This window comes from Phaseolus vulgaris, chromosome 11 (genome assembly GCF_000499845.2).
Source record: "Phaseolus vulgaris cultivar G19833 chromosome 11, P. vulgaris v2.0, whole genome shotgun sequence".
NCBI lineage: Eukaryota > Viridiplantae > Streptophyta > Magnoliopsida > Fabales > Fabaceae > Phaseolus > Phaseolus vulgaris.
The window spans coordinates 47,400,454-47,411,463 of NC_023749.2; the positions used below are offsets into that span (position 1 = coordinate 47,400,454).

Genomic DNA, 11,010 nt, shown 5'->3' on the forward strand with positions numbered 1-11,010 from the left:
TAGCATTTTATTCATAACTGGCAATGATGACAATGAAGACTCGGTTAGAGGATATAGTAACTAATTATTTTTTGTCTCATTTCTATTTAATGATTTTATAGTAGTGTAAAATATCCTTAATAATAGGACAAAATATTCATAATTTAACATATTTAATAGTATAAAATATATAAAACAAATTCTAAATAAGTATAGTAAAGGTCAAGAATTGTAATTACAAACTTATACTATAAAACAAAATTAAAGAACTAAGAAGTCTAAAGCTTATCCTCACCTTTCATCTACCTTAATATGTTGTAAAATTAATAGAAAATGTTTTTCATGTTGATATAATGTATTCAATTTCTTTAAAGTCAAATGGTTGTATTGCAAAGAAAATTATTTCATAAGAATTAATTTCTTTATCAATGAATTAATTAAACATAATTATTTAGTCTCGACATCTTTCAAATCACTCACAAAATGTTAATTACATTCATAACTTCTAATTTGTCTATTACACTAAACCTAATTAATACATTTTAATTGACATACACAAAATCAAGCAAACAACATGTACTCCATGAAATTAATTAGCTTGAGTTGCACCCACATCAATATTATCTCACACTTATCTATCCTTCATGATGGCCTATTAGATAGGCATAAATAAAAAAAAAACATTGATTAGGATGAAACTATATAAGCCTAACTAATGTAATATATATATATATATATATATATATATATATTTTTTTATTGATTGTTAGCCCTTATTTTTATATAAAAGAAATCAAAACACGCATTTTAAATTATAAGTTTTAATATAGTTGTTATTAAAAACTATCATAATTATCTTTATAATACAATACCTTTAGATCGGTCACAACTTGTATTAAAAAACTAGCATTTATTACAACTTCCACTTTATAAATAGACTATATTTTTTCCCGTGTTTTTCATTCCTTCATATCAGTTCTTTTTTCGTGAATTCTAAAAAATGAAAAGCTTTATTTCCAGAAAACAAATTTTGACTTTGAAATCTTCGTGTGATTTCTGAACATTTGAAACCCTTGTTACTCTCTTTATTCTCTCTTTGAACCCTCATTTTTCTCTTTGAACCTTCAACGCAACTAGGAACCCTCACCGTTAGCCCTCAATCACTCCTTCGTTCATACATGACATTGATAGGTAAACTTCACTTTATTTTTTGTGTGTAAATGTCTAATGTAGGATACATTGATTTCTATTTTAGTTACTCGAATGTTGTTATTTAGTTCTGTCTTTCTACTGTTTGGTTTTTGTTTAGTTTGAGGCTTGTATTGTGGACATTAGGACATTAGGGAAAAAAAGTTGAGATGCTATGAATGTTGCGTGTGCCTTTTCTATTTCATAGTTAAAAAAATTGGGTATTTAGACAACAATGTGTCCTGGTCCCAATTGGTTTTGAAAATTATTATAAGTTCTTGCTTGTCCTATAATTTAGTTTCGAGTCTTTGTTGTGATGTTATGTTTTTTTTTAAGATGTAAGTTCCTTTAATTGGCTGGAATTTTTTAATGTGATAATTGCGATGACATTTATTGATGGATTATTCTAAAATAGTGTGGTCGTTTTCCTTTTGGATTTTTTACATATTTTATGCTTCAAATTGATGTATCAGTTTGCCAATTTTTGGTTGTTTTAAGTTATAACTACTTCATGTGCTTGTTCATGAAAATGTTAACAAACTTATAAGAAGTGATGTTATACTTGTAGGTTGCTGAGACTACGTGGATTTGTACCCTGTTAAGACTATTTCTACTATTAGCATAATTTTTCAAAGGTAATTTCATTTTATATCTCATTAATTTAGTTCAATAAATTATTTTTGTTTGAGACTATTGATGTGTTCATCATGTATGATATGTTGGACATTTATTGCCTTGGTGAATCTTGAATTTGGTTGATAGCTTTCTTGTAAACTGATTGACTCCTACAACTGTTTAAGGTATATTTGAAAAAAGGTTTAGAAAAAGTGGGTGATCTAAGTTAGAGACAACAAGGGACTTGGTTTGATTTATTGTAACTAATTGCCTAGATGGAAGGTAGTGTTGATTGGGGTTTAGGTAAAATATCTAAAATGTGAACTACTTTTAAGTTTGTTAATTAACATTTATGAATAATTAGAGTACATATTGTGCTAGTTTGATTAGTTGGTAGCAACTTTCTATTTCTTATTACAACAGTTTACATTTATTCAATATTTGTGGAATAGAAGCTTCATTAGGTCAGGCTCTTATCCCATTATAACATCCAACAAATATCTATAACTTAATATGGTAGTTAAACTTATCATAAATCTAATCTTAGACAATCCTCAATTGTCCAATGATCTACCTAACCTTACAATTTTCTCATATAGTATTAAAAGAAGAAATAGTCTCACAATGTTCACAGTCCAATCCTACACTTGAAATGTTTAATGTAATAGATTAAACTTATTAAACTTAGGAATCCCCACCTTATGAACTCACTTTTGGGTTTGACTCAGGTTGAACTCAAATATTGAATATTATATTAGAGCTTGCTTTAAATCTAATGTTAGATAACAAAACCTACCACTAGGAATAAAGAATTTGAATCACGATACACATCTAAATGTTCTTTGACTTTTGATGGTAAACTTTTCTATCTAATATCTGCATACATCTATTGTAAATTACTTTTTCAGTATAGTCTGTTATTAGCTCTAAAATTATTTGTGTAGATCACCTGAAACTGTTTATTAACTATGTTTTATTTAACTTTTTCAAGGATAGTAACACATTTCCTTGTATTTATATGATGCCCTTCCTAAATAAGTATTTTTTTTCTTTTTATGTTTGTTTTGTAGTCATGCTAATAAATAAATCGTGGATTTCTAAACAAAACACCATTAAATATCCAAATGGATTGAATGTATTTTTGGAATTTGCATTCGAACATGCTAATGGTCATGTCATTAAGTGTCCATGTTCAAAGTGTGATTTTAAAAAGTGGCAAACAAAGGATGTAGTTCACGAACATTTAACATGTAAATCTTTCCTTAAAAACTACAAAACTTGATATTAGCATGATGAGGGACCAAGTGTAATTGAGTCTACGACCATTACAAGTGTGCATGTGATTGAAGATTTTATAGAATCTCAAAATCTAATGAAAGACATGTTAAACGATGCAGGTTTATGGGGACATGGTGTCAATGATTTTGATGAGGGTAAAGAAATGATGGTCTGCAAATAATATGGTGCGTAATAAAGGAAATACAAATTTTGATGCGTTGTTGATGGACAATAATGAAAAAGTTGTATCATATAAATTGCATGTGTAGAATGAGTGACAAAGCACTCTAATTATAGACCTACTAAATGACGCATTTAAACATGCTAAGTTTCCTAACTTGCTTTATGAGGCCAAAAATGTTATTAACAAACTTGGTCTTAATTATGCCAAAATACCAGCTTGTCCAAAAAATCGAATACTATATTGGGATGAAGAGAATGGGGGCTTAGAAGAATGTAAATGGTTCAAGACGTCTAAGTGAAAAGATAAAGATAAGAAAAAATATGCAAAAATCTTGGTTACTTTCCATTTAAGATTGCAAAGATTTTTTTATGTATTCTAAGACAATTGATTTTATGACATGCCATGCATTAAAGGGTAAGGAAGATGGATTGGTGACGCATCCTAGAGATTCTGAGGCTTGGAAAACATTTGATCTATTGCATCCAAAATCTGCAGATGGTCATCAAAATGTACGACTAAGCTTAGCTACTTATGGTTTCAATCCTTTTGAAATCATGAGTACAAGTTATAGTATATGACTAGTGGTCCTTATCCTATACAACCGTTCTCCTTCGGAGTGTATGAAGTAAAAATACTTTATCATGTCCATAATAATTCATGGAAAACAAAGCAAAGCATCCTCTTGCTCAAACAAAATCAAGGTTGCCAAAATAGATTTTGAACCAAAAACTAATTATAAATATTTGTGAGGTTGAACCCAAACAACCCCAGAATGCTACACGACACAATTCTACAATACCGCTTTGGAAGATCTTGCATGCACTTTAAATTTGACATGGTGGATTTTAAATCATGATTGACTAAACCAATACAATAATCAAACTCCAAACACACCAATTAATCCTAAAATTGATATTATAATAAGCTGACTTAACTAAACTGATAAAATCATCAAACTCCTAATACACTAATTGTTCCTAAAAATTATATTATTAGCTCACTGAAAGTCAAAACATTGAAATTATTGTCTCTAAGCGTTTATTCTTGGACATATCACTCCTACCCATTCTTAACCAGTCTCCTTTACTTGATGAAAACTTTTTGTCCCACATCCTATTTTTGCAATGTAGATGAAAACGTTTCAGAAAATTATCAGAGTCACGATTAATGCTCGATTAAATGCAGGAATGAGATGCTCCCTCACACCGTACTACCCTCTGTCTTTCATCAGCATCCAAAAAATCCTCTTGCTCAAACAAAATCAAGGTTGCCAAAATAGATTTTGAACCAACTAATTATAAATATTTCATTCATTTCTTAACTTTTTGGGGATCATGGACAAGCAATATGTAAATGTCATTTTCCAAGCCAATTGTGATGTTAAAATAGACTTACTGAGTTCATTTCTAAGATGTAAGTTATAAGGTAAGCTACAAAATCAAAATCCTCGTGACGAGATTCCTATTTGAAAGAAATTCTTTATAAGATGGAAGAACAGAGAAATCTTAACCTTAATCTTAGAAAAAAAACCATAGAGTGCTCTATGTGCCTCCTCTCCCTCATGCCACAAACGGTTCCTTGCCGCCGCAAGGAAGTGCAGGAAAGTTTAGTAACTTCACTATGAAACTTGCCTATATCTTTCTCATTGTCTTCATCATCCTCTTCTTCTTCGTCGTCAGATTGGTATTTTTCTACATTCAAAGGCGCTTCTCCTCGACGAACTTCGAGGCCGGTGACATCCACGGGCAAGCGGTGTCGAATCCCGTGGCTTCGAGATCTCTGACGGTGGTGGCCGAGACGGCTGGGGAGTGCACTATATGTCTGGAGGGGGTGGGAGAGGGAGAGGAGGTGAAGATGACTACCCACTGCAAGCACACATTCCACGCGAACTGCTTCGACAGTTGGCTGGAGAACCATGTGACGTGCCCGGTGTACCGGTATTCTGAGATGAGTGGAGAGGAGGAGCTTGTGACGATGGGAGGAGGAGAAGAAGAAGATGCAGAAGTTTCTGGAACAAACTTGGAGTAGGAAGTGTTGAGTCTCTTAGAGGGCATATTTATATGTTAGGGGTGAGAAAAGTTTATTTTAAGGTTATTAGAATAATGTGGGCAAGAGTATAATACTATTGTGTGTAATATTTATAAAATAATAATTTATTGTGAGATACGATTGACTATGCCTTTAATATTTTATTATAATAAAAACAAATGATTAAAATTATAAATAAAATTTAATTTCTACTAATTTACACTTTCTTTTGATTCAATCTATTAGACACTGAATTATAATAGTATAATAATATTTTAATAAAGAATCAAATTGTAAAATTAAAAAATACACTAAAGGTGTGCATTTCGGAACCTAACCAACCCAACCCGAAACACAGAACTACTTGAACCCGTTATTTGACCCACCCACCCGTTTCCTCTTCTCCTTCACCAACACCCACCCAATTGGGTATACCTATCAGAATCCGATCCAAGTCCAAACACGCAATCACCGGGTTCTCTCTCCGTCTCCCTTCGTTCCTAACCCTATCGTTTTCTGCCGGACCCTCCGATCGGACTCTAAAATCACAACCATCACCACCACCCTCTCTCTCTGTATAACGAACACTCTCTCTCTTCAATTCCTTTTCCTTTAATTGGAACTCTTAATTGCGTTATATGACGGTTCAATTTATCTGAATTGCAAAAATATTTTGTCAAATTTTGCTTTTATTTAGAGCTTCTTGTATACAGGCTACAAAATTGTAGCAGTCTATGGTTTTAAATTGCAGGCATACCCAATTTTGCCTTCTCTTTTCTTCAATTTACTGTGACTTTGATGCTTATTTAAGGGTTAAGTTAGTTTGAGTCAATATATGTCTAGATTCTGATCTAAACTCATTGTTCTTGCTATATTTTGCTGAGGAGTATGCTAAGATTCAATTTTTTTTAACTCGAGTAGGGTTTTAAATTGCAGTTGTAATTGTGATCATCATAGTTAAATTGAGGACTCTTGTAGAGCAATTGCAGCTGATAGGGTCTATAATATCGGCAATCAAGAGGATTGATTTTGAGCTGCATCATGTGAGGCAGGTTGCAATTTAAAACCTTGGAGTAATGGAAGATATCTGGTTCAGGAATATAGGTTGTTGTTGTGATATTTCCGGTCTGAATTTAACAAGATTTGAGTGAGTTTATTAGAAGATAAGCTTTAGCCCTCTACATCTTTGTGTAATTCATGAAAGAGTGAGGGTTGAGTCTTTGCTGGCGCAATAGTGAAGTTGCAGCCTTATAGCATGGAGGTCACAAGTTCAAACCTAGAAAAGTTTGCTTGCTGGGTAAGATTGTGTGCATATTTACCTTCCCCAAAACCCACTTGGTGGACGAGCCTTGTGCATTCGCCTCCCTTTATTTAGAGGAGGGTGGAACCGGCATCAACTTTTGATTTAATTCTTCACAGCCATCCATAAATGCTTTGCTACTTAACAAATTTGGAAGTTTTGACTTTTTTGTACTATAACATTTTGGGTGATGACTTATCACTTAGTTTTGTGTGATGTGCAGAGTTTTGGTAATCTGAAGCCTATGTGATGGAAAAATCAAATGATTCAGGTACTAAGAAACCAAAAAGGCTGACATCCGTTGTTTGGAATCACTTTGAAAGGGTTAGAAAGGCTGACATCTGCTATGCTGTCTGTGTGCATTGTAACAAGAGACTTAGTGGATCGAGTAACAGCGGAACTACTCATCTGAGAAATCACTTGATGCGGTGTCTGAAAAGATCAAATTTTGACGTGTCTCAATTACTTGCTGCGAAGAGAAGGAAGAAAGATAATACCATCAGTCTAGCAAACATTAGTTTTGATGAAGGTCAGAGGAAAGAAGAATATGTAAAGCCAACAATCATCAAGTTTGAACAGGAGCACAAGAAAGACGATATCATTAATTTCGGAAGTAGTAAATTTGATCAGGAAAGGAGTCAACATGATCTTGCACGCATGATCATATTACACGGATACCCATTGAGCTTGGTTGAACAAGTAGGATTTAAGGTCTTTGTGAAAAACCTCCAGCCTCTCTTTGAGTTCATGCCAAACGGTGCTGTAGAGGTTTCTTGTATAGATATCTATAGGAGGGAGAAAGAGAAAGTTTATGATATGATAAACAGATTACAGGGAAGGATTAATCTGTCTATTGAAATGTGGTCTTCAACAGAAAATTATTCGTATTTGTGCCTATCTGCTCATTATATTGATGAGGAATGGACATTACAGAAGAAAATCTTGAACTTTGTCACACTTGATTCTTTGCACACTGAAGACTTACTTCCAGAAGTGATTATCAAATGTCTCAATGAATGGGATATTGACGGCAAGCTTTTTGCCTTGACACTTGATGATTGTTCCATCAGTGAGGACATCACCCTTAGAATCAAGGAGCGAGTTTCTGAGAAAAGGCCTTTCTTAAGTACTCGTCAGTTACTTGACATACGCTCTGCAGCACATCTCATAAATTCCATTGCTCAAGATGCCATGGAGGCATTACAGGAGGTGATCCAAAAGATTCGAGAGAGCATTAGATATGTTAGAAGTTCACAAGTAGTGCAAGCAAAATTTAATGAAATTGCTCAGCATGCTACAATTAACACTCAAAAGGTGTTATTTCTTGATTTTCCAGTTCAGTGGAAGTCTACTTATCTCATGCTTGAAACTGCGGTAGAATACAGGAGTGCTTTTTCTCTTTTCCAAGATCACGATCCCTCCTATTCATCTACTCTAAGTGATGAGGAGTGGGAATGGGCCACTTCTGTTACTGGATACTTAAAACTTTTAGTTGAAATTACCAACGTATTTTCGGGAAACAAATTTCCTACTGCTAATGTATATTTCCCTGAGATCTGTGATGCCCATATTCAGTTAATTGATTGGTGTAGAAGTTCAGATAGTTTTCTTAGTCCAATGGCTATGAAGATGAAAGCCAAATTTGACAAGTACTGGGGCAAGTGCAGTTTGGCTTTAGCTCTAGCTGCTGTTCTAGATCCTCGGTTTAAAATGAAGTTGGTTGAGTACTACTACTCCCTAATTTATGGAAGCACTGCACTGGAGCGTATCAAGGAAGTTTCTGATGGTATCAAAGAACTTTTTAATGCGTATTCTATCTGTTCAACTATGATTGATCAAGGCTCAGCCTTGCCTGGCAGCAGTTTGCCTAGTACTAGTTGTAGTTCCAGAGACAGGCTAAAAGGCTTCGACAGATTCCTTCATGAGACATCACAGAGTCAGTCCATGACATCAGACTTGGACAAGTATTTAGAGGAACCAATCTTTCCACGTAATTCCGATTTTAACATATTGAACTGGTGGAAAGTCCACATGCCAAGGTACCCAATTTTGTCTATGATGGCACGCGATGTTCTTGGGACTCCAATGTCAACTTTGGCACCGGAATTGGCATTTACCACTGGGGGCAGAGTGCTAGATTCTTCTCGTAGTTCACTAAACCCGGATACAAGAGAGGCTTTGATATGTACCCAAGATTGGCTCCGAAATGAATCTGGAGGTATGTACTTATGCTGTACCTTTTTCTACCCATACAATAATGTTGATTCATTTCTGATTCTGATGCCTTATTTTTTCTGACTCTTGTCAGATCTAAATCCATCTCCAATCCATTCTGCTCTACCTCTTCTCATCGAATAACGTTAATTGTACCATGGTATGCCTCTGTAAAACTTGTGTCATGAGTTCCTAATCTCTCCAGAATCCATTGTTGAACATTTTATTTTTGGTCTGTGCTTGTGTTCCAAGGTTGATGGGTCGGTTACCAGTTCATGAATAATCTTTTACAATTTTGTTTTATAATGTCAGGTCTTATGGAAGAAGCATCTTAGAATTCTCAAGTTTGCCTTGTTCCCCGCATCATTTGTTGCTGGGAAGTGATTTATCTTTGTGCAAATATTCTGGGAAGATGCACTGTATATTCTTAGAGAAACAATGTAGATTCTTTTTTATACTTATAGATATCTCTTCTTTGTTAGATGTTTTTATTGGACTAGCATTCGGCTGAATCTGATTTTGTATAGAGGGTTGCTTGCCCTTGATATCAAAATCGCTCCTTGCCTGAAAGTTTTCTTTCGCTTCGCTTCACTGCTCATTCAATAAAGTTGCGCTAAATGAATGATCTTAACGAATAAAGATCACTTCAGAGTGGTATGTAATCCATTGTTGTTGTCATTTTTATCTATATATTGTGTCATATATGTAATCCGGAAGATACTTCTAGAATTAGATACTTCTACAATGCACAATTCGAAAACTTTTTTTTGTTATGAAAAATGCCTTTTTAGATTTACAATTCATAAAGTTTTTTCATGTAAAAAATAACTTTTAAATTTATTTGGATTGTATGATCAAAATCAAAATTGATTTTCAAATTGTGCAACTGAGAAGCTTTTCTTTTTTCGTGCAAAAATATTTTTGGATAGTGCATTTCAAAAATAAGAAATGATTGCACAATCTTAAAAAATAGCTTCTGAATTATGCAATTCAGAATATTTTTTTATGCCAAAATAAAAAATGATTGTACAGTTAAAATAGCTTTTGAATTAATCAATTTAAAATAATTTTTATGTCAAATTATTATGTTTAGATTGTAAAATTATTTATATACTCTCATAGGATAGCTTCTTCCTGCACCTCCATGGCTTCTTCCACCACCCCATAATGTGTAGTAAAAATATTAAAATATTAATTTAACCTACTTTACTCTCACTTTCTCTTTCTCACCATTTTTGATTTCACTCCTCAGCAGCGGTAGCCCCATCGCCGTTCCCACCCCGTCCCACCTTTTTCACCTTTCTCCTTCCCCAAAGTCTTTCTCTACGTTTTCCTTCATACTTTCATTTCATCTCTGTTAAAGTTCTCATTCTCCATCATTCACAGTGCACGGTGTCCCGTCCTCCGGGCGTTTTTCAAAGTCAAAGATCAATGTATGGTGGGATCCCTCAAGGAATCCAAGAAAGAAAGTCAACGAATTGACCACTTGAGGCGTTGCCAAGGTAAAACGTCGCCTAGTGTAAGCCTCGCCTAGGTGAGGCGTCGCCAAGATGAGACGTTATCTGGTGTAGGCATCATATATTATTAATATTCATATATTTAATATCATTTTTACTATTATTCAAAGTAATGATAATATTAATTCTTACAAAAATATTATTAACATTATTAAATAATATTGAATATTATTAATATTATTAAATTAATTAAATATTATTAATGTTATAAAAATTATTATTCAATATTATTAATATTATAAAAAAATATTATTCAATATTATTAATATTATAAAAATTATTATTAAATATTATTAATATTATTAAATATTATTAATATTATTAAATATTATTAATATTTTTAAATACTATTAAATATTATTAATACTATTAAATATTTTTAAATACTATTAAATATTATTAATACTATTAAACATTTTTAAAAATTATTAATACTATTATATATTATAAAGTATTATTAATATTATTAAAAATTATTAATTTTATTAAGACTATTAAATATTATTAAAGATGATTAAATACTATTAATATTATTAAATAATTATTAAAAATTATTACTATTATTAAATATTATTAATATTATTAAATGTTATTTAATATTAATAAATATTAATAATATTACTAAATATTATTAATATTATTAATATTATTAAATCATTATTAATATTATAACAAATATTATTAATACTGTTAAATATTATTAATAT

At 32.3% G+C, this 11,010-nt stretch overlaps 2 protein-coding genes and 1 long non-coding RNA gene across 4 annotated transcripts; all 3 read left to right on the forward strand.

The window, feature by feature from the left end:
- The first annotated feature begins 1,017 nt into the window (after positions 1–1,017).
- Positions 1,018–3,275, forward strand: LOC137819469 (uncharacterized). The gene is made up of 3 exons (XR_011082296.1): positions 1,018–1,170; positions 1,736–1,802; positions 3,180–3,275. It is a non-coding gene; the product is annotated as an uncharacterized lncRNA (long non-coding RNA).
- Positions 3,276–4,864: 1,589 nt separating this feature from the next.
- On the forward strand, positions 4,865–5,272 carry LOC137809081 (RING-H2 finger protein ATL57-like). The gene has a single exon (XM_068610224.1). It carries the CDS (start codon positions 4,865–4,867, stop codon positions 5,270–5,272), a length of 408 nt encoding a protein of 135 aa, XP_068466325.1.
- Positions 5,273–5,582: 310 nt separating this feature from the next.
- On the forward strand, positions 5,583–9,356 carry LOC137819473 (zinc finger BED domain-containing protein RICESLEEPER 1-like). Of its 2 annotated transcripts, XM_068623337.1 has the most exons (5): positions 5,601–5,847; positions 6,209–6,569; positions 6,796–8,790; positions 8,881–8,946; positions 9,099–9,356. In XM_068623337.1, the coding sequence occupies exons 3-4, from the start codon at positions 6,822–6,824 to the stop codon at positions 8,928–8,930; spliced, it is 2,019 nt and encodes a 672-aa protein (XP_068479438.1). In that variant the 5' UTR covers positions 5,601–5,847; positions 6,209–6,569; positions 6,796–6,821; the 3' UTR covers positions 8,931–8,946; positions 9,099–9,356. The 2 variants fall into 2 exon arrangements, with proteins under 2 accessions (XP_068479437.1, XP_068479438.1); XM_068623336.1 differs by lacking the exon at positions 6,209–6,569 and having other exon boundaries at positions 5,583–5,847.
- Positions 9,357–11,010: the final 1,654 nt, after the last annotated feature.